This window comes from Biomphalaria glabrata, chromosome 9, assembly GCF_947242115.1.
Source record: "Biomphalaria glabrata chromosome 9, xgBioGlab47.1, whole genome shotgun sequence".
NCBI classification, from domain to species: domain Eukaryota; kingdom Metazoa; phylum Mollusca; class Gastropoda; family Planorbidae; genus Biomphalaria; species Biomphalaria glabrata.
In genome coordinates, this window is record NC_074719.1 from 3,790,783 (window position 1) to 3,816,172 (window position 25,390).

At 35.0% G+C, this 25,390-nt stretch overlaps 1 protein-coding gene across 3 annotated transcripts in view; it reads left to right on the top strand.

Annotated features, from left to right (window-relative positions):
* The first annotated feature begins 7,630 nt into the window (after nucleotides 1-7,630).
* LOC106052196 (uncharacterized) overlaps nucleotides 7,631-25,390 on the top strand; it is a 34,792-nt gene continuing 17,032 nt past the window's right edge. For 2 of the 3 annotated variants that reach the window (XM_056042420.1, XM_056042421.1), the window contains exon 1: nucleotides 7,631-7,818. In XM_056042420.1, coding sequence (XP_055898395.1) covers nucleotides 7,658-7,818 — 161 coding nt within the window. In that variant the 5' untranslated portion in view covers nucleotides 7,631-7,657. The remainder of the gene's footprint in view (nucleotides 7,819-25,390) is intronic. The other variant, XM_056042422.1, reaches the window with a different exon arrangement.

Below are 25,390 nucleotides of genomic sequence, written 5' to 3' on the forward strand. Positions count from 1 at the left end.
GCGTTTGTAGATGCCTTAGAATATGCCTACAGTCAATCAACAGTTGATACAGAACCAAAATTAGCTGGAAACGTTTTGTCAGAAAGGGTATTACAATTATTGAAAGATTTATCTTTGGATATAAGATTCTGCATTGGTTGTGGAACTGCTGGATGTTCTGTCATGTCTACCCAATCATGTGACGCTGCTGCAGAGATATCAAAGCAGGCTACATCATGTACCCATTGCATCTGTGCCAATCATTGCTTAAACCTGAGTTTGTCAAAAACGTCTGATGCTCAGGCAGTGTGTAATGCAATGGGTACAATTAAACAAGTCGCTTCTTTTTTTTTGTTTTTCGAGCTTGGGCAAAAAAGAAGTTTTTTTTTACAAAGACAACTCTTTCAAGTCGACAATGAAAGTTCAAGAAACACATTAATGCCACTTTGTGAGACACGTTGGGTTGAACGCCATGATTCTGTTATTAGCTTTAGACAGTCGTTAGGTAATATTGTTGCTGCTTTAGAAAATGTTGCCAAATGGCATGAGCGAGACTCAGCATCAAAGGCAAAGAATTTAGCAACAGCCTTATTAAGAGTCAGAATTTATAATAACATTATACTCCATTTCAGATATCTTAGTTTTAACCAGGGCCGGTCTTAGCCCACTGCAACCTATGCGGTCGCAGTGGGCCCCGCTCTTTCACAGGCCCCGCGCTAATCGTAAGTGTACATTATTAAATTAAAACATTATAACTTATATATAATAACAGGGTTGCCACGGCTTCCTGATTTTTATGAAATCTCCTGAAAAGGCAAAATATACGAAAAACTCCTTGAAATCTCCTGAAATTATTAAAATCTCCTGAAAATGGACGATATTGTCATTTTGGGGGCGCCAATAAATAAAAGCAGCAGTGCGGGCTTTCATTTATTAAAAATTTATTGCAAAGACGAAAGTATTTTCTAACTAAAATAATCTTAATTTTGACATTATGCTTATCCATACCCAGATTAGGCCCCGCGCAATCCGTTTTGCTTAGGGCCCCGCAATTGCTAGGACCGGCCCTGGTTTTAACGCAGCCACTTAGTTAAACATTTGCAGGCAGAAAATGTTGATTTACTGCAAGCTGCCGAACATATCAAAAGAATTGTAGAAATTTAAAAGAACGAATGCAGAATTTCATGCACTGTTTGCTAAAGCTACGGTAGCCGCGATGAAATTAGAAGTGGAATTTAAAATTCCAAGACAGGCCAGCAGAGAAATAAACCGTGTTAACATTGACACCCTTTCAGTAGAGGAATACTACAGAATAGCAATTTATATTCCTATAATTGAAAGCATGATTTCTGACTTGTTCTCAAGGTTCGTCAAACCGCAAGTTTCAGCCAATATGCCTTGGTCGCTTAATACCAAAGGTACTTATAATAACAGATGTCAGTGAAACATCATTCTCATTCATAAATGATTCTGTCAATCGGTATTTTGGTTTAATCCCAGAACTGAAATGTACATGATCTTAAAGCGGCAACAGATCTTGTACACACAAAAATACAACTATGGAAACAGTATTGGGTAACGAGCTCACATAGGATACATAAAACAGCTATAGAAGCCCCTCAATTCGTGTAGCCGTCATCTGTATCCATGTGTTTATAACTTCTTAGTTATTTTTTTGTGTGCACTTTGCCTGTTTCAGTGGCGACGGCGGAAAGATCATTTTCAACTTTAAGACATTTCAAAACATGGATGCCTGGGGACATGCTAACCGGTCTGATACTAATGCATACACATCGTGACATTGTTACAGATATTGATTCTATCATCACTATTTTCGTGGAAAAAAAATCAAGGAAAAGAACTTATGTCTTGTAGATTAAATGTATGCATACATGTGAAGTCAAAGAATTTATTCAGACATAATTTTTGCATTGAACATTTTTTATTTTGTAATTATGTATATACTATATAATACTCTTTACATTATTTTTTCCCCCTACCAAAAAAAAAAAAGAAATATTTATTTAGTTTATTGCAAGTTGTATTATTTCAATGTTCGATTTTACTTTAACTCTTTCTCTCCTAACTGACGATACCAACGTTGATTCCATCAGAATGTGATAAATAATTAAGGAGAGAAAGAGTTAATGAGAAAAAGAAACATTGAGTTGTTTTGAAAGGACATAAAATCTTATGAATACAGTTTTTAAAACGCAAACTCACTCGTCTGTGCCGTTCTTTTATTTAACGCACTGTGAAATATAAACTATGGATATTATGAGCACATCATAGACATGAGCTATTATAACATTTAGTGTAAGGAGATACAGAGACGAGGGTTAAATATGACAGGCGATCACACCTTAACTAGTCTAGATAATACCAAAATAACTTCACGTCTGATCTCTCGCCCTATGCATTTCTTCTTTTTTTGTAGAAGAAAAACATTTTTTCTGTGTTGGTAATGAACACAAGGTTTACATATATTTTTTGTATATTAAGTAGTGTTTCATTTTTAAAAGACATCTTTTATTACTCCACAGCCCTCTCTCCGAGGATTCTCCCTCATCGCTCTTAACCTTTTTCTCCAATGTAGCATGACGGAGAGATTCTCGCCTCTCCCCCCCCCCCACCACCACCACTACTTTGATCTGAAGGTGGCTAATGGGCTGGTAATCTGCTACATATTCATCAGCTATACACGATAGTTGTTAGAAAATGGAAAGTAGTGAATCATGAGAATGGACTTTTAAAATTACAATACCATACTTCACATTTTTTTTTTTAAAGATTTCTAACTAAATATTTCTATAAATTGCAAATTCTGCCATTTTAGGCCCGAAAACAAACAAAAAAATCTCCTCCTTTAGGCTTCAGTAGGTAGAAACGTACAATTGCACCTTTCCGCCCCCTCCACCAAACCCGCCAGTTAGAGGAAAGGTTTGCAAGTCTGCCAGCACGGTATTTTTATCCTAAAGTACTTTTAATTCACAATGGAGAGTAATCAGAGCGGGGCGGTGCAGGCCCTCTTTTTTTATCTTTATCAAGGACTCCTTCATTTCTTAACACTTTGTAGTCTTGCAGATATGGTCCACACAAAGCATTCATGATCTGGAGGGGCGGGGTTGATACATACTACATAGAAAAGTTAAAATCTAGTTAAGTAGTGTATTATATTGTCGACCATATTTACTTACATTTATACATAGAGTAAAAATTTTCCAAAAAAAAAAAAAAAAGAAATTTCAACGATCGTCCCCACCCCAACAGTGTTACAGACACGGCCAACATACTAGAACGGAAGGGACAATATAAGAATAAGGTAATAGATAGACAAGTTGCAATATCATATAGATAATGGAGTCATTTCGTTAACAAACAAGGATTTCTGCACAAAATTAAACCGCCCCCTCCACCCGAATGTTATGGTTGGGGGGGGGGCGATATATGCTTACCATAAAGGGGGAAGGTGCGGCATAATATAAAATTGGTAACAATAATAATAACTAGTATGTATAATTAAGAATTCAAAAAAATTTTGAAAACAATTCTTATTATTTTTCTATAAAATCCGCGGGGTCTGCCGAGGGGGAGGGGGAGATACATTTGGTATAAATAAGGAGTTAAAAAAAAGAAAGACAAATATAGAAATATTTTTTTAAACAAAGCTTATATAAAAGAAAAGAACTCCACATTTACAGCAATATTTATCTTTCATGCTCTTGCACATTGTTCCTAGCTTCATGTTTTTACACAATCCATATATCTATATTTATTGCAACTAAAATATTGCCACTATACAGCAGATGTGTAAAATTAATAAGCTTCAGTTGGAATTTAAAAAGAAATATATATATATAAAGTATCATTAGTACGACTATAATAGACCCCTGTTACTAAAAGTCAGTTACAGAGAAATTGTCGGCAGCAGAGACTCCTCGAATTCTGACTCTATCAGACATGATTGCCACCTTGACGAGGAGGAAGTAATGTTCCAGGTCTGTCAAAGTCTCAGTTGACATTGCATGACCTAAAGTTCACGTCATGCTAAGAGTTTAAAAGACACGTGGAATTCCTGATGTAGAAAACAGGAAGTAGAATGAATAAAGGTGACTTTGAGTCAAGTCAGTCAGTCGAGTGGTATACTTTGGACCGGGTGGTCAAGTAATATTTTGGTCCAGGACGGACAGTAGCGACTTAGAAAAGTCTGTAGTAATTTCAGTTAGAAAGTAACTTGTGGGCAGTTGTTGCCAGTGGTCTTTTTGAGACATGTATTAGCTAATCTTTTGTTATAAACCTGGTGGTGGCACAGATGGGGGTAGTGGTGTGCGTGTGTAGTCAGCCGACGTAAATCGCCCCAGGGCAGCGCTAGAGGAGCGCTCAACCGTGACGAGTTACGACGGTCAGCCGAGACGAGTGTCAACATGACGGTTCTAGAGGGATCGGCGTCGTGAACAGAGCTCAGGAGCGTCACGAGGGATGTAGTCGTCTGACCACACAGAATGGTCGAGCGACGTTCTGTCCGGTTTTAGAAGGCCAGCAGGGACCCTATATAAAGAGCGAGGGTATCAGAGACGCGAGTCAGTCACAACTTCCCGATCTACAGTTCGGTACTACGGCTCAGTACAAGTCCGAGACGAGACAGAGAGACCAGTCGGTACGGCTATTAACGGAGAGATATTTGTACAGTCTTGGTGTTACGTGCTGCCAATTGTACAATATTGGCTGTTATTTATTGACATTAAACTATTACGTTATTTTGAAGCCCGGAGTAGTCAAGTTCTTTAACTTGTGGTGTCGCGTGGTGCACTTTACAGAGAGCCTGGATAGGGAGATTCGTAACACTATATTTCTGCACAGTGTTACCCAATGAGATGCGGACGTGATTTGTAATCTTGAAGCTTTTACGTGTTAGATACATTTGATACCGCTGTTATGCGGATAGGATAGTTTATTATTTCTTGACTTGTAGCACTAACAAGGAGTGCAGTATTATTATTATGTTGTAAAATAAACTTTATATTTATCTTCTGAAAGGGACTTAAGCATGGGCGCAGCCAGGATTTTTTTTCGGGGGGGGGGTATTTGGGGGGTGGATTTTTTTCTCTCCCCCCCCCCTAGAAATTTTTTTAATATGTATTTATGTGTGTGTGTGTGTGCACATAATCTTTATTACATTCTTACCCTTCATTCTTTCGGAAGACGTTGCATCTTTGTGCCTTAGAATACGTTCTTCCATGAGTTAGTGGAAAAATTGTAGATTCCCTGCCATTACTAGCAAGGAGGTCTGGGGAGCGCTAGCGCGAGGCGAAGCCCCGCCGCCAAGCACTATTTCTGGTATTGAAAGCCAACAAAATGCATATTCTGAGGTATCTACAGTGCATTTTCCTGCTATTAAAAAGTTTTATTTCAAAAACCTAATGTGCTATTCTTACTTAGACCCTCCCGCGCCGTTCGGCGCATTTGCTGTCAAGCTGTTTCCATAAAAATCTGTTACTGGTAAAGTTTGAAGCCTCTTCCCACCTGCCATGAGGACCTCCATGAATGAGTGGCGTCAAGTTGTACTAGGATATCATTGCAATTCTTCTTATGCGTAATTCATTTTGTCGGAGAACATGTCCCGCAAACCTCATGCGTCGTTCTCTCACAATCTTACTAAGGGGTCGACTACCAGTTCGGCATAGGATTTCCTTGATTTAAACCCGATCTCTAAAACTGACTCCTAAAATCTGTCTTAGCCATCTTTGTTGAGCCACATTTAGTGTTTTTCAATTTCGGCAGATGACTATTCACTGCAGTTTATTAATGGAGCCCTGCCACTGGTAAAAATGTGTAACCTCTCTTGAATACGCTCTTGGAATTAAGTGACTGTAGTTTGCTTTAGATTTTATATCGAAAAGAGAAGTTTTATCATCAAAATCATCTGTTGGGGGTTTTCCACCTCAAAATGCTTTGTAGAGGGATCTTATACTCAAAACCATCTGGAGGGGTTTTAAACTTTTAAAAAGTCATCTGTAGAAGAGGGGTTTAAACTCAAAACCCCCGATTGTATTGGCTACGCTCAAATAATTTTAGTGTGTAATTTGCTTTTTTTTATATTGAAGAGGTATTTTTAGCATCAAACCCCTCTGCATGGGGGTTTAAACTCAGAACCCCTTTTGGCAACGCTCATAGCATTTTGAATGCGTAATTTGCTTTTTTTCTTACACTGGAGATGTACTTTTTAGCCTCAATCCCCCTGGCGGGGGGTCTAAACTCAAAATCCCTTTGGCTACGCTCATAGATTTTAGAGTGAGTAATTTGCTTTTATTTATATTGAAGATGTACTTTTTAGCTCCAAACTCCACTGGAGGGGAGTTTAAACTCAAAACCCCTTTGACTACACTCATAACATTTTGAGTGTATAATTTGCTTTGTTTTTATTATTAATTAAAGAAGTATTTTTTACCTTCAAACCCTGCTGAAGGGGGGGGGGGGTTTAAACTCAAAACTGAGTCAAAACCCATTTACCTACGCTCATAACATTTTGAGTGCGTAATTAGCTTTTTTTTTATATTGAGAGGGGGTTTATCGTAAATTTTAGAGGGGGTTTCAAAATCAAAATCTTCCTTAACTGTGCTCTTGGAATTAGGGGATATTCGTTTGCATTTTTGTTTGTTTTGTTTTATAGAAGAGGGGGAGTTAACTGCAAAAAAAAAAAGGTAGGGGGTTTAAAACTCAAAACTTCTGGTAGGGGTTTTTAAACTCGAACCCTCTGGTAGGGGTTTTAAACTCGAACCCCCCCTGATAGGGGGTTTTAAACTCAAAACCCCTTTGGTTGTGCTGGGGCAAGTGATGGTTTAGTATTAAAATCTCACCTAGAATAAACAAAATCAAAGCAAAAAAAAATTAGTCACTAAATTCCGATCCCCCCCCCAACCCCCCCCCCCCCCGGGGGGGATTTCATTTCGGGGGGGGGGGGGTTGAACCCCAACCCGCCCCCCTGGCTACGCACATGGGTCACTTAAGTCATTTTGTAGTGTATATAATTGTCACTTGTTAAGAGTACTCCATGAAGCAAGAACCCGGCATTCCACGACATTCGCATTCTGCAACATTACAGCATTCAACGTCATTTACAAGGTCTCAAGGGAGGCAATCAAGACTTGTCAAACAAAGGGAAGGGAAAATAAAGTATGATATTAACCTTGACCTTTCTTTTGGAACGCTTGCTGCAGTCTAACCCACAAACATGCCGGAAGTGCTGGAATAAAGGTCTTTGAAATGTTTCTTGTCGTTCATAAGAAAATGTTGTGTTTTTTTTTAAAGATATATTCATCTAATCTATATTATCATTAGTATCAAATAATATGTTAATTTAAAGAAATAAAATATTTAAAAAAAAGGCGGCAATCTTATATATAACCCAATAAAGAGGCCAATAGCCCTATTATTGTAACAAAGAAAAATAGCAAAAGTCCAAGGATTCCTAGGATGTAAACAACTCCACAGCTGACGTCAAAATCTAAAAAGCTGAGGTATTCTAAAAAAACGAAAACTTGTTTTGCCCTTTGCGATATTAGACAGCTATGGCTTGACTCCCTTTAATAAGAATAGGAGGAGGAAGGGGGTGGGTTGGTTGTTGATAGGGGAGGTAGCCATGGAGCAGAACTTGCGATACCTTCACCATTTTGTCTCTATGTTCCAGGACACAAGATATTTCTGTTCACGGCGTACTACGTCACAGCCTCTCCACCATTTCGCTCTACGTTATCGTAGCATTCGTTTAACCCTAAGCCTGGATGGACAGTTTGAGTCTCAACAATTAACACATTGGAATTTAAAATCGTATTTCATAATGTAAGAAAAAGACTTCATATAATACCACTTTTTTTTTTCTTCATTGTGCCGTTCATTAGATTAGCTTCCGTGTATAATTATTTTTCTTATTTTAGTCCATCTATTAAAGCATAAAATTATAAATGCGGCAATACTTACTATGTCATTATACTGGTTATCGTTATAAACAAATGTTGTTAGCTATGTTATTATTGTTTTCTAGTTAAACTTAGTAGGTCTGTTCAAAATATATTATACAAAAGAAAGTGAGTTTTTTTTTTTATACTTTTATATATGTAAAGACCCAAACCCGAAATCGGCCTATTCTGGATCTGACCATTATTGTTTCACTTGACCGGGCAATAGTGATGGGAAATAAACTAAACTAAACATAAGTTTCAACTATAATAAAGTAGTTTAACCAAAAGTTTATCACCAATTTAAAAAATCAGTTAAACTAAACTAAATAAACAACCTTTCCTAACTTTTTTTTTTTTCTTTTCTGGGGGATGCGGGGGGGGGGGGGGGGGAGAGGGATGTAGGATCTAGACTTTGCTAATCATTCGACATTATTATTAAATCTTTCTCCTTAATAAAGTCAGTTAAGTAGGATTATCTTCATAAACGCACCATAAAATTTGGGAAAAAAAAATATATATCTGAATAAATACGTGTCATGTGTTTGTATTTTGCCTTGATTTAAATTCTTTTATTTTATTATTATATTATTATATAACACAAAAATCTTGCTGTAAGGTTAAAGTTAAAAACAAAAAAGCTCATAAAAGAAATAAATCTAGAACTCCACATTTAGATCTAAACTAAAGATATGAAAACGAAATTCCTTGACTTTAGACAAGACATTAGACAAGACAATAGACAAGACATTAGACAAGACATTAGACAAGACATTAGACAAGACATTAGACAAGACATTAGACAAGACATTAGACAAGACATTAGACAAGACATTAGACAAGACATTAGACAAGACATTAGACAAGACATTAGACAAGACATTAGACAAGACATTAGACAAGACATTAGACAAGACATTAGACAAGACATTAGACAAGACATTAGACAAGACATTAGACAAGACATTAGACAAGACATTAGACAAGACATTAGACAAGACATTAGACAAATGTAACTAGACTATCTTAGTGTAAAGATAGATCTACGTACATATGCTTGACAATAGCAGAGTTTAAGTCATTGATTAACATGTATGACTAGATTGACACATGAAATGCGTTGGACGTAATCATCTTCATTTTTGAAGTCACGTCTGCAATAATGAAGATGATATACTTGATAACCATGCCAATGTGTGTATTTTCTTGTCTGACCACTCAACATACACTACTGCATAGCGCGAAAGAAAAAAACACAGGGTGGTCTTTTCATCATGGACTATACACTACATTAAGGTGGCCCGACAAAATAGCGCCGGTAAAAAAGCGCCGACTAAATAGCGCCGACAAAATAGCGCGAAATGTTCCATCAAATAGCGCAAGACATGTGTGTATGATGTGTATAAAAGTACTGGGTTTTAGTTAAGTGAAGGTCCTAAGCAGCATTTTTCGTTAAGGTCTCTAACTTTTTCAATATGAATAGATCTAATAGTATGCCATATTTGTAGAGAAAATTAGTATTTTATCTCATTTTACTTTTTCATCATTTTTTAAATTGCGTAACAATTATTTTGAAATGTAGTGACCCCGTTCAAGGTTTAAACATATGATGTTATATGTTATAGCATAATCAGAAATTTTGATTATCTGCGGCATCTCTCTTTGATCAAACCAGGGAGTCTCTTTCTGCAACATTGGCAAACTTAGGTGTGTCAGGATTAGTTAAGCTGGCAATCTTTATTCTTATCTGTAAATACTGCCTTCGAAGAACTTAATGATACTCTGACAGATGTTGTAGAGAATTTGTATGACTTTTGGGAGAACAAATATATCGGTCGTCAGAGAGTGACTCTAAGATTTCTGATAGCATAATGGAATGTCAGAGAACGAGTATAGAACAATCAACCAAGAACAAACAATTCAGTGGAGGTATGAAACCAGCTGTCTATTGACGGTCATCACCCTAATGTGTACAAGTTCATCTCTCACTTCCTCTGAGAACAGGAGAACACTGAGAACAAGATTCTGAGGCTGGAGAACGAAGTAAAGCCGCAAGCAAAACAAAGTACCTCCAACTTGATAGATGTCTTGCAGCTATAGTTCAAATGTAGGGAAATAAGCCACTGATGGAGTTTCTGACATTGCATACAATTTAACTTTGTGAAAGTATGCATGTGTATGAGTGTGTAAATCTGACAAGTATGGAAGTATATCAGCGTGTTTTTGAGGTGCATTTATGGAATATAAATAAATGATATATTTAGAAATTATTTCTTTTAGCTTTTACTTTTTGCATAATGTTTGCATATTTATGTTTAAGATATCTAAAGTGTTTCCTACTGAAATATAGCGAGAACATAAAAACAAAGTATTGGCTCTATTTATATTTTACCATACCTAACTAGTTTTTGCAAAGGAATGATTAAATATTTCTCCGCGCTACTTTGTCAGCGCTTAAAAGTACATCCTATTTTGTCGGGGAACACAACAGTACACTAGGTCTACAGGTACACGCCAATCTGACCAGGTTGTTAAAAACAGTCGAACACACAGCCTATTTACTTATCGTCAGGGAGGGTCTGTAACTATTTAGTGTAAAGGTAGACCTAGGTACATTCTTGACTAACTAGACCAATGCGTTATTTTCTTGTCTGACCACTGCGATCGATTGCCTAACTTTTACCTAGTAATTAATAAATAATAAACGTTAAAATACAAAAGAAAAGTAATAATTTTTCCCACATTGAAAAAGGTGCCTGTACACCGTACCGCTGCGTACCATCAGAAAAAAAGCACTTCAAGATAATTGTATGACCATAGACTTATATATTATATCTAGACTGGAAACCGGAAATAAATCGATTCACAGACCTATATATATATAGTTTTTTATGTACGTAAACTCTTTTTTCAGGTTTTAAGGGGAGTCGCCCCAATCAATCTTTTCTGTCTTAGAAAAGTAATGATCTTTAGTTTACAAAGTTTAGAAATAATGCAAAATCATTTCTCGGATATTCACGCAAATATATGAAACAAAGCAAGAAAGCCATTTCCTGTTTGTTTCCATTGAGAAGTTTCAAAAATCCTAGATCGAAATAATTCATGTTGATTTAAATCATCTTATGTAAATTTAAATAGATCGATTACATAGATCTTTACTAGATTATGTATCGAAACATTGCAAAATAATAATTATTAGACGAGAGTACTCTTATTTTTGATGTTCAATTACTAGATCTAGATCTAAAAATTAAATTATATGTTACATAGGTTAGGGTTGAAAAAAAGACAACTTTACATCTTTTAACTACTTTACAAAACAACGCCTTGAACCAACTTTCTAAAAAATTTTCACATTTTTTGTAGTGTTAAAAAATCTCCATGTCCAGTCTAGAGTAGTATATATAAGTCTATGGGTATGACATACTGGCGAATCGTTCAACTTTAGTGTTTTTCTAAATGCCATTTGAAAATAATTACAAGCGTTTCTAAATCAGCCAAGAAAACAATCAATGAATGCGAATAGTACTAGATAGTATACTGTTATGGAATGGCTATTGTAAAAAAATTTAAAAGATTTAAAAGAAAAAAATATTTTAGTTTTTAGAACTACAAAGGAATTTTTCAACATTGCTAATTTCACTATGAAACTAATTTATTAGAGTCCCCGCAATGAGAAAAGTCTTTATTAACGTTGTGTAAATTCCTGTGCTATTTCAAAATGCTTTATTGTGCCGATAATTTTTAGTTTGTTGGCAGCTTTTTACAAAGCTTATTTCAACTCACTCTGTCTGTCTGTCTGTCTGTCTGGCCAAAAGTTTGCGCACGTTATTTCTCCGACACCCAAACTCGGATTAAGCTGAATTTTTTTTACTTTTACCTGATAGCAAAAGAATAGATTAAAAAAAAACAATTAGTTAATTAATTAGTGGTAGTAAATTACTGTATTTGGTATCCCAAACAAGAGAAAGAAATAGTATTTGACTGAAATGCTGATATAAAGTCCCCTTTATATTTGGCTGCCGTCTAAGGCTTAGTGAACACAAACATAAAATAGAAAAAAATAGATAATTATACCATCTTTCATGTTCATAGACTCTTCGCTAGCAGAGTGGTTACCGCGTTGGCTGAATGCTTTAGCCCAAACGTTAGAGTCCAGGTATTTCTCTTTATGAAAATAAAATATTCATTTTAAAAGCGATCACCCAAATACATCGTTTTATTTTCCTCTTTCCAACTGGCCCAGACAAGTGATAGGATCATAGCGTATTGAGAACGCTTAAATCATAAAATTGCGCTAAACAAAAACAATTGGAAAAAAAAATTCTAATCGCGAAGATTTATTATTGTTAGTCTATAGATCTATAACAAATTTAATTACATGACTGATCCAAACCTATATATAATGTAGAAATGTAATCTTTGTTGTTTTTAAAGTATTTTTAGCAGCCCCCGTAAGGGTTTGTGGAAATGCCCGTCTGTCCGTCTGTCACACTCAGATTTCAAAAACTAGAAGAGATATGAAAAATATTATTCCACCATCCGGTGCGGCTTGAAAAGTTTAGGTGCAACGATTACTTTTGCTTTTCTAAAAGCAAACCGTTTAATTTATAAAATTAATTATGCAAGCGATTTTTTTGAAAAAAATACACCAATTCTAAAACAATTACATAAATGTAAGGGAGGCAATGTTACACTATGTTAACACAAAGAGGTAATTTGTTGTGTATTTTTTGTATCATCAAGTCAAATATATTTATAAAATGTTCAAGAAATGTTCACAACAAATATAAATATTAGTTAAAAGTGTTTTTTCTGGTCAACTAGCTGCTAAAATTAGAAGAAAACATTTATGTTTGTTTATAAAGGCAAATAATGTACTTTGTATGTAAATATCATGCACATTTTTTAAAATGGACTTTTTATGCATCGACTTTTGTGCAGTAGCGTGACAAGTATCTTGAAGTCGTGGTGCTATCAGTTGTCTCAAAATTTTTTAAATAATCAGATTGTATATATATTTTTTTAGTGCCATCAGAATAAAAGAGGCTTATGTGCGTGTTGTCTGTCGGTCGGTCTGTCCGTCACGTTTAGATAAAAAACAATTCTAAAAGCTATTGAAAATCTGATTTACCCTTTAATGTTCCTCCCGTAACATCTCAATAGTTTTAAGTATCTAAAATTGATTGTTTCGGATGTTTTTGTGCAAAACTAATCAACGCCAACGAATGTTTGTTTGCTCTTCTAACCTATATTACATTTAATTTCCATGATAGAAAGCTGCAAAAACACATTATCTTTATATAAATAGCATATAAATGCTAAATCAAAAACTCTATACTGACAGTTATATTTCATAAACTGTAAAAATCTTCCGGATATTGTTTTATAAAAAATGAATTATGACAAATGATTGTTTGAAATCGTATAATTGACTAATATTACACTTATATTCTTTGACTATAGTTTGATTACCGATATCAAATTGTTTTGTATTTTCATCTTTAAACAAATTATAAACAAAAATATCGACAATTGGTTGTTCAGGGCTTTAAAAAAAGGAAAGTAATTTACTAGAAACGATTATTGAAAATCACTTTATTTTACATTTTATTTTCTTGCTTAAACATAACAAAATTTTTTTAATCGATAAAGAATGTTCCGGATTTTGTTTTGAAAAGAAATCGAAATTCATTATTTACATTTTCTTACAACTTCCAAATCCAAAGTATGGTATGAAAATTTCTCCACAAGGCTGTGGTACATCTAATGTTTATGCGAGACCATCACAAAATTTTAATTAATGGTATTACATTTATCTGGAATTCTCTTTTTCTCTTACTATTTATACAAACATCCGGAACAAGCTATTATATATACTTAAATCTATTGCGTTCATACTTAAAACTATTGCGATGTTTGAAACGAAAATTATAGGTTAATCAAATTTTCAATCATCATCATCATCAATAAACTCCATTTGAGTGAGGGCTTGAGAGGTCTAAATCCTCTTTTGCAAAAGCCCTGGACAGAAAATTTTCAATAACATTTAGTTTTTTTTTTATAATAACGACGGACAGACAGACTGACAGACAAAACGCACAAAAAAATGCGGCTTTAATCCTATTTAAATAAATTCTATTAGAACTCTGCACCAATGTCTATGAACCCTCGTATAATATCCCGTGTTAATAAAGACATTTTTTTTGCCCTAGCCTATTGTGACGTAATGGATTTTTTTTTCTTTGACGTCATCGGAATGGATTTTTTAAATGTAATACTAAAAAACTCTTTATGTCTATGAACCCTCGAAAAATTGCTTGCATTGATGAAGGCATTTATTAGTCTAACTAGGCCGTGTGACGTAGTGGATTTGTTTTCTTTGACGTCATATGGAATTAATTATTTAAATGAAATGATAAAGGAACTCCTGAAATTATGTGTGAAACACAAACTCAAATTCGGCCCCGAAGTTGTCCTCACCATGATTTGATCACGGGACTTCCAGTTCCAAGTGCTTTACCCCTCAGCCACAGCATTTCCATAGATTCATTTAGCATACACTTATCCATACATTCAAAATTAATAACATGTTACAATGTAATAAAAAGAAACTAAAAAAAAAAAAGATTTATTCTTCTAACAAAATTAGATAAATTGGCAACACGAAAAAAAAAATCTTGAACTTCTTTAAGCTACAATTGCGTAGACAGTTTAGACTTCCATCACTTTAGCCGGATCAGCAACAGTTCTTCTTCCTGTCTTATTGCAACATGGCTTCTCATGTGTTCAATGGTGCTCTCATGCGCACCATCAGTGTGGCGCGGGTGCGAAGTTACAACAATATATAAATAGTTGCAAGCTTTTTTCTGTAGCTTTGTTTTGATTTTTGCCCCTTCGTTTTCTAACCATGGCCACGGCTTCACATATATTTCGTGGAGTCAACAGGTCTTTCAATGTGGTCGAAATTTTCACATCAGGTAACTTTATTTTTATCAGTCGCATATTTTTTGGAAAATGTCATCGATGAAACTGTTGCTCTCGAACTTCGCAAGATGGCTGTAAGCTTTATTTACAAACATTGGGATAACTATGGCGACGCCCTGTCCGTTGTTCTTACAGAAGGACAGTCATACACTCTGCTCGACAATACGCTGCCTACATGAATACTTCCGGCGTTTATGGTGGCGAGGCTGAAATTGTGACGATGTCTCAAATACTTCCCGCTACTATCACTATTCACTTCCGAGAACGTCCGCATGACCCTCCTCGAGCTTGAAATTTGGGTCAAGCGTCTCTCCATATCCCTTCTATTTGGCCGTTGTATTCACCGCAACGTAATGGAGTGTAAAAGTATGGCAGCTGTTACCTTACAAACTGTCCTTATTCCCCGGATATCTTTGACTTCATCAGATTCAAATTTGCATTTAACCTTTACGCGCAGACAATATCCTGTTAGATTAGCCTTTGCCATGACAATTAAAAAAAGCACAAGGCCAAACGTTGAAAAACATATGCCTGTATCTTCCAAAACCTGTTTTCAGTCCTGGACAATTGTATGTTGCTCTCTCCAGAGTTCCTTCTTTTCATTCACTCACAGTCGTTTACCAAAACCCACCCCATTTGGACAACTGTGTTTTTCTGGAAGCGTTCACGCGTCACTAAATGGCGGCGTATGCTACGCCTTGGGTTGACTAGTACGTTTATGATAGATGTGATCGATAAGATATAAATTTAACCGTTCCGACTTATGGAATCGCATTGTCGTAGACGTGTTGAAATGCCAGATTAAATGTAATTTTTTGAATTTATTATTACAGAGACCTCTTGTGAATGTATTAACGTCTAAATCTTAGAGGATGATACGATGTCATTTAATTTTAAAAATTACATTATGGTTATTTGATTTATATTCTAATATGGCTTTATACATTGAATTGAATTGTAAAAAAATGATAGAATGTATAGTTATTAAATTACTGACCCCTATTCTCGAATATCGCGCTTTCTTTGATACATTACTAATCAGTTTGAGAAACGATGGTCTAAAATTAATTAAAACAAAATAGATATGAGACTATTTATGTGTGTGTACATTTAAAAATTCATGCAGAAAGACCAGTTTACCAGCAAAATATTTTAAACATCCTATTAAAATAAAAAAGCTTATCCAAGGAGGATCTCAATAATGAGGAAGTTATTTCCCCTATTCGATATCGAACAAGATATCGAACAAAATAATTAATTGCTAATAATCAACTTACTAATTAATTAATTTCTTATTGATTCATGTTTGTCAAATACATTTTAAAAATTTGTTAAAGTCTCAAATTGTTTGGATAAAGATTACAATCATCTAAGGGGACCACACCCAATATATTTAGCCATATCTGTGAATACTGAAGGATTAATTCCCTTCTTGGTATCAAACAAAATAATTAAATAATTAATTACCAGTAATTTACTGACGAATTATTTGTTTTTTAGCATCCCCCGAAAGGGGAAAAGACGCTATTAGTTTTGTGTGAAATGTCTGTCCGTCTGTCCGTCTGTCCGTCCGTTTAGATCTCATAAACTAGAAAAGATATTGAAAATCCGACTTCACAATATTTTAGACCATTCAAAGTTCTGATGCAACGGCTACTTTTGTTTTTTCCTGAAAGCGAAAATTCTAATTTTTAAAATTAATTATGCAAGCAGTTTTTTAAAGAGAAAAAGCTAATTAGTATGCATTATAAGTTAGACCTAATTTAAAACGAATAGTAATCTTATACACCCGACTCGGGCAGAGTAATCTAAATTTAGGGCACCTATGTAGCACGGAAAACTAACTCCTAGATATCCCTTCCCCCCCCCCCCCCCACTGGTCCACAAATGAAATTGGACCAAAAGCGCTCTGAGCATGCTATAAGCATAAAAAGCTATAATAATAATAATAATTTCATCAAATTAGACCTGATCATTACATCGCTCTCCTTGGTCAGCACAGTCACACATTTTTTAAAACGGTAGTATTCTTTGTTCATGGACTCATTAAATTTCCGAACCAAACAAAACATTCAAACTGCGAGTCTGAAGTTTGCTGAAAGCTAAATCGATAACGACAAGTGACGACAGGAAAAAGATTTTCGCTGAACCAATCGATGAACACCATATACATTATTGATTCGTTTCAATATTATCTCATCTTATCTTTTATATTGAGATCTAGTTTCTAGCTAAACCGTATTGTCGAATTTTCAATTGGGCTTTTTGCATTTAGTATTCTAATGTAACAAAAAGACAGATTTACATTAGGCCTAGAGCCTCCCGCGCCATTCGGCGCATTGGGTGGCAAGCTGTCTCCACAAAGATCTGTCACTAGCAATGTTTGAAGCCTCTTTCCACCTGCTGTTCATTGCTTTTAGATTAACATATGCACCACACAAAAACACCTTGTCCTAATATCCTAGTGACATAAAAAAAAAGTCCACTATTTCCTTTTGAGAAGCTGAATCAGCTGTGATGTCCTATCTGACGTAGACAAAGTTATAGTCTGTTGGTGGTTTATGTATGGTTTTATTTCTTTATGGACTTATTGCTAATGTTACGATTAGTGTTCAGTTTAACAGCTTAGAAATATCAGTTTAACAGCTTAGAAATATCAGTTTAACAGCTTAGAAATATCAGTTTAACAGCTTAGAAATATCAGTTTAAAAGCTTAGAAATAACAGTTTAACAGCTTAGAAATATCAGTTTAACAGCTTAGAAATATCAGTTTAACAGCTTAGAAATATCAGTTTAACAGCTTAGAAATATCAGTTTAACAGCTTAGAAATATCAGTTTAAAAGCTTAGAAATAACAGTTTAACAGCTTAGAAATATCAGTTTAACAGCTTAGAAATATCAGTTTAACAGCTTAGAAATATCAGTTTAACAGCTTAGAAATATCAGTTTAACAACTTAGAAATATCAGTTTAACAGCTTAGAAATATCAGTTTAACAGCTTAGACATATCAAAGAAAACTGGATACCAACTCAGGAGGAAACGAAAGACTTGAGGGTATATGTTAGAAATCTAAGGGACAAACTCTTTAGAATTAATGACTTTGTTTATGGCAATCTTAGAGAAAGCCAAAATAAATCCAAATCTATCTATGACAAGAAGTCCAAACAAAGACAGTTTAAAATAGGTGACAAAGTGTTAATGGAAGCGGCAAGGGAAGGTGATGCCCTTCAGAAAAGGTATGATGGCCCATACGAGGTAGTGGGCAAGGAAAGTGATGTCAACTACACCGTACATGTCCCAGGTAAGAGAAAAGGAAAAACTCGTTGTCACATAAACAGGTTAAAGAAATTTCACAAAAGATCCTCAGATCAGGCAACTGCACTAGCTATTGTAAAGAGTTCAGTCCCCATGGGAAAAGAGAACCAGGTATACGTGGATACCGTTCTCGACAAAGAAATCCCTACAGTTAAGATAAAAAAGCCCTGAAGCCCTGTGTAAGTCGTCATAAAAGTTAGAACATCTTAGTCAGCAAGAAAGGGAGGCAACCGGTGATTTAATCCAATTATACCCACAATTGTTGTCTGATGTGCCTAAGCAGACAAACTTAGTGGTACATGAAGTTAAAGTAGGGGATGCAACTCCTGTGAAGCAACACCCTTACAGACTACCTCTCGCCCAATCTCAATTCTTAACTTCTGAGATAAACTATATGCTGGAAAATAACATTATAGAAAGAAGTGAAAGCCCATGGAGCTCAACATGCGTGTTGGTACCTAAATCTGATGGTACATATAGATTCTGTACCGACTATAGAAAAGTGAATCTAGTGACCGAAGCAGATGCATTTCAAATTTCACGCATTGATGACTTAATCGATCGAGTTGGTCAGGCCACCTATGTAAAAAAATCGATCTCTAGTCAGGGTATTGGCAAGTTTCTTTATCGGAGGAGGCAAAACAAGTTTCTACCTTTTGCACTTCAGACGGCCTATATAAGTACAAAGTCTTGCCTTTTGGTATGAAAAACGCTCCAGCTACTTTCCAGAGGTTGATGAACAAATTTATTGCCGACACTCCAAACTGTTCAGCCTATCTTGATGATTTAGTTATATACCATGATGACTTTGATGCTCATCTGGCTTGTCTAAGGACTTTATTCCAAAAGCTGAAGAGCTCCAATCTCACTATTAATCTTAACAAATGTGATTTCTGTAGAGCAGAAATACAATATTTAGGTTACATTGTGGGTAACGGGAATGTTAAACCTATTCAGGCTAAAGTGGAAGCCATTCAAGAGAACCCTGTAACTAAGTCTTTAAAGGAAGTCAGAAGGTTTTTGGGTATGACGGGATATTATCGTAAGCTTTGCAGTAATTATTCAGTTGTCCCTTTAACTGACCTACTAATTAAGGAAAAAAAATTAAATGGAACACTTCAGCTCAAAGAGCTTTTGAAGAACTGAAATGTGTTCATAGTACAGCCCCACTTTTAAAAGCAATTGACCATTCTAAACCTCTCTTTTTGCATGTTGATGCATGTGACTCTGGGGTGGGTGCGGTCTTGACCCAAACCGATGAAACTGGCAATGAACACCAAATGTCATTCTTTTCCCAAAAATGTAAGTCGCATCAGATGCATTATAGCGTGGTAGAAAAAGAAGCACTGGGTCTTGTTTTAACAGTTCTTTATTTCATCGACTATGTAAATAGTAATCTGTATCCTGTAACAGTATACACAGATCATAACCTCTTAACTGTCATAAACCAGATGAGGGGGAAGAATCAACGGATCCTGAGATGTAGCTCAACTCTCCAACCTTTTGATTTAAATAGTGTACATGTTAAAGGGAAAGAGAATGTAGTTGCTGACGCTCTGTCAAGAGTGTAAATGTAATATTCAAAAGAAAACAACCAATCCATTGATACTTTTGTATTGTAAAGAATGTTAGACTTTTTTCTCTCTCTTTCGTGTTTGAGTTGCTTTATAGACAAAGGGAGATAATGTAAAATTTTCTTATTGAAAAAAACGCTTTTCTTTGGAATCAAGTTGAATGCCTTGTGCATCATATAATTTTCCCACAAGAGCATTTTTAAGGGGGGAGGTGTGACAATAGGGACAACAAGGGTAGCTACTTTTTTATTTCAGATAGAGTTAGACTCCCTTTAAGTCCCTGTTAACTGTATACAGTTGCCACTTCCTCTTGAGCCTTTGAGCTGACTATTGTGCATTATTGTAAACTAAATCTCCATAATGTTTTTATAATACTTGTGTTGTTGTGCTCTAACTGTGTTACTCAAGAGGAGTGTCCCATTTTGCATGTGTGCATTTTTCAATAACAAGCTAAGTAGACTTAAGTAGATTTATTTGTTGTTAATCAGTTGGTTTCTGTAAATATTATAAATCTACTTAGTCTCTTATCCTTTCATGTATGTGTTTTGTTTTATAAAGACCAGATTTGGGTCATATAATCATAATAATAGAAATTAATAATAACAAAAATTGAACATGCTTCCTCTGATTGGGACCCCTCAACTCAAAAAAACATTAAGAAACTGGAACAGACACAAAATAGAGCAGTGAGTTTCATAACAAACGAATATTCACATTTGACTAGAGTAACACCTTTAGTAAAATCACTAAATTTAGAAAGCCTTCAGGATAGAAAACTCAAAAGTAGCAATCTAATATATAAATGTGAGGCGTATGTATGTATGCATGTATGTATGTATGTATGTATGTATGTATGTATGTATGTATGTATGTATGTATGTATGTATGTGTGTATGTATGTATGTGTGTGTGTGTGTATGTATGTATGTATGTGTATGTATGTGTGTGTGTGTGTGTGTGTGTGTGCGCGTGCGTGTGTGCGTGCGTGCGTGCGTGTGTGCGTGTGTGTGTGTGTGTGTGTATGTGTGTATGTGTGTATGTATGTATGTATGTATGTATGTATGTATGTATGTATGTCCCTGTATAGAAATCTAAACCGTTTCACCGATCTTGATAAAACTTGACTGAAATGTTCCTTGGGTACCAACTTAGACCGTAGTGTACGTATTGTAGCCCTTAAACAAACTTAAGACAATAAAAAAAAAATTGCCCAACTCTATAAAAGTATTTCTTATAAATCTAGGCTATGTTTACATGTGTCTTAATGATGAGACAAGACCGAGAGGTCACGCATGCGCAGCAGAGATGAAAATCTCTAGATCTAAATTAGCAATCATTCAAGAAAACATTATTTTGTTATTTTACACATGAAAATGCAAATACGTGTCTATTCAGTTCATTATTTGATGCACATTAACCTTTAAATTTGAGTTTACAAAACAATTTTTTACATAAAATCGTTCGCTCTAAATGTTAATAGCTTTAAACGTCTTGACATACTTTTCCGTAACTTGCGGCTCCATTATATCGCGTAGTGATACAAATGAAATTAACGTCAGATGTCATAATATAACGCATTATAAAGGCGTACTATTAAACAAATAAACTACTTACATAATACAATTTGCTTTCCATTGTTTTTCTAAAGTATTTTACCCTTCAACTACCGATTAGGTTTTAATTTTAAGTCTTTACTTTTAATTGATTTTTTTCTTTCAGATTTACTTATGCGCATTTAGATCTGATTACATAGCTACACACATACATTAAACGTGTTTACAACACGTCATTCATCATGCCTTCAGCCTACAGTATCTAGGGAATCACAACCTCAAAGTGACAACAAAGTGTATAGTCTTTTACTAGAATTGGCTCAAAGTTTTTATTTATTGACTAGACTTGCTGTGGCATTCAAATTGTTTGGATTCTAGATCTACATGAAATTAAACTAACAATGTTATATAAACAATTACATTCACGTGTTCGATTTTATTATAAAATATATTTCATCGCTTTTGGTCACCCCTTCGTGTGTCGTGCACACCGCTATGTAAACATACTATGAATGGACAGGCTACATGAGGTTCTATGTGGGGGATATTATATTTACTAATATACAATAATTAATAAGCTTCGTGGGCCGTTGAATTCACACTTACGATAGTAGGTCTACATCTTTTATAATAATATCTTGACTCTATATCTAAATATATGTCTTCTAATCTTATCTTATATAATACAGACGTTACTTCAAAAAAAGAAGATGATTACGTCCTACGCGTCATGCATCCAGTCATGCATATTAACCAATGATAATAATTTTCATTTTTTTTTTTTACAAATTGATATTCTATCATTGTTTCTTGTTACACAATAAATGTTTTCTTTATATACCCATTTCATATGCTTTTGAAATATTTTTTATATATATTTTGTGCTGTTTTAATGGTATGTTGCATTTTTAAAACAAATGATAAATTTACCCACTTGTGCTCTATGTTGCAAATTTGCTACGAAGCTACAAAGTCAAAATTATACATTTTTTCACGAAAAAAAAATGGTTTCACACATGTTGTAGACCTTATATGATAACATTAATCAGTAAAAAAAAAATTTTAGAGATGTATTTCAAAATCTTCGCAATAGAGGGTTAAATTCTGCCAAGTCACTGGTTTTTCTGGCTAGCTCAGGCAACCCATTCCATGCTCTAATAGCACTAGGGAAGAAGGCGTATTTGTACAAATAGTATGTAAAAGACAAACTTTTGCCTTGATACGAGACAGTTGTGTATCTCATGGATGACGGTCATTTGACTGTTAGGACCTGTATTATATTATTGTAAGCCATCGTTTTGTTGTTGAGATGAGACACTAGTGTGCCTCTGGGATGGCTGTTCTTTGATTATTTTGAACTGAACCTGTCCTACTAGTTTGATTTTTTAATTTTACTTTCTTTTGTTGGCCTTTAGGTCCGTTTTCTTCTAACCCTAACCTTTTTATTTTGGTTCCTAAAGAAACTCATTAGTTGTAACTGAATAACTGAAATCTCATTGTAATAACTTCTATGTCTCAGTAAGTTATATATCTAGAGGATATAATTATTAGCCTAGGTAGTATAATTTGGCACCATGAAGTACCACTGGACTAGCCTGCCAGTACAGCAGAAGTCACTGGTCTTATGACCTAATCATAATCTATATATATATAATTCTCTTCTTCCATCAACAGTTTAAACAAGAAGTAAAGGAAAGATCACTCTCTTATTTCTGTGGATAGTCACCCCACGAAATAACAAGAGGGGGGGGGGGAGGGAATACGTGGGATTCACACGTCGCTACGGATGGCTGCGCGCTGGACTGTCAAACCTTGCCCGCTCCCAACCCCCTTCGTTTGGCGGGAGGTTTGGACTAAAAAGTAAACTATCTTCAACTCTGAAGAAACATCCAAAACATGTAAAACATTTTACAAACACTAAATAGCAAGGCCGGACTTACGCATTGTGAGGAGTGTTCGAAACAAATTTCGCGGGGCCAAGTTTGGGTAGGGAAGCGGACAATAAGTGAAATTTAAGAGTTTGTATAAGAACATAAATTCGTCTATGCATTTTATTCATTCTTTAATATGTACATAATTACTTTACGAGCCTTGCGTATAGCAAAGTCATACAGTATATCATCAGAATTCTGTTGCCTACATAGATCCCGCTCAATAGCAAAAATTACCAAATGTTTCAATCTATCTTTGAGAATTGTTGATCTCCTGGTAAATCGACACGAGGGCGCGGGATATGTTTTAAGTTAAAAAATGGTTTAATTTAATAATTTATACACCTTGAATTAGCGCGGGTCCTATGAAAGTGCGGATCCTTTGAAAGTGGGGGCCCACTGCGGTCGTATAGGTTGCAGTGGCCTAATACCGGCTATGCAAAATAGAGGCGTAGAGAGAGAGTGTTTCGTGTGTGAATGTTGTTCGTATTTGCATCTATAATGTTATTGTTATAGTAAATACGCTGAGGTAGTCAATTGTAGTCAAACTGAATTTCCATTTGATTGGATCAATAAAAATTATCTTATCTTATCTTATCTTAAAGGGGCTGTAGCAATGTTTCATGAAATACAATATATGTATATGTTTGAAACAACAATTACTAGCTAATTTTTCACACCTTGAAAACCTTGGTTTGATTATTATAATTTTACTAAGTTACATTTATCTAACGTTGACCCTTTGTCGCTGGCTTACGTGTAGTCCCTCTCATGACTTATATGTTTGTATTCAATCGTCTTCAATGAGGTGTAGGGCTGAATAAATAAATACGTGTTCGTGTAAGTTTTGCGCTCCGTCTTATGTAGCAATTAGCTGGATAGTAATTCATTGAAGAAATTCCTTGAGCTGACTGGAAAGACTCCTTGCTATATTGAAGCATGACAAGAAATACAAGATTGAGAAATTGTTAAATCTACGTTTAGCCTCACAAAGGAAGTATCAATTTTAAACATCTGATTTTCTAACATCAGATTTTCTAACATCAGATTTTCTAACATCAGATTTTCTATGCCACTTTGTTTTTATTGAAGACATATGCAAATCTGAAGAAAAATGCAAAAAGGACTGAGAAAAAGAGGGGGGGGGGAACAACGAAGAAAAAGTTGAACTCTTAAAAACACTAAAGGAAACTCCGATGTTTTTTTTCAAATTTGAGTTATTAACATATTTAAATTCTAAGTAAAAAGTTGTAATAGTAAACATTTTACCATTTTGTATTTAAATGCTTAGAAACATTTATATTTAATAAATTAGACAGTAAATTCCTGACATCTCCAAAAAAAAAAACGGGGCTCTTTAATATTTTGTTTTTAGATTAGGCAATTGTCACTTCCCTCAACAATACTGAAAGGGAAACTAGATTTGACCAATCGTATCTCTTCATTCTTACAGTAGCTGTTAGGCTTTTATGTTTATTGACGGCCTAGTCATGCGCTATGGTACTGTTATTTATAGATAGATAGATTTAAAAGCATTAGGACAACCAACTCGAGAAAAAAAGTAACATGTCTATACCCCTCCTTGTCCCAAGAAATAAAAAGATGGCAGGTCTGACTGATTCGAACAAACTGGTCAGTGTAAGGCTAGTCTAGACTACGTGAAGTCGATCATGACAAGACAACCAAGCGATAGTGTTTGTTGTGAGTGGAGCGGTCAGGCGAGAAAATACAGACTGTCGTGGTTAGTCAAGCATATAAATCTCCTTTAACATGCATTTTTTCCTTTCCTTACAAGATCTAGATCTAACTGCATAGACGAAGATATATTTCTTTTACGAGAATGTAAACGTTACTGTAATGGTTTTCCGTTATACAGTAAGCCAAAAGATTAAATTAATAGGCATGTGTAACGTTACATAGAAACCAGGTGAAAGTCTGACCGTTTTGGATGCGCAGGAAAATTACGTCAGAAAAATATTAATTACTAAGTTATTATTACAAATAAAAACAAAATAATAATATATTCATTATCTGTAGATCAAAACACATATTATATCAAATATTGTCAAAACCATTGGAGTTTCCCTTTAAAGAA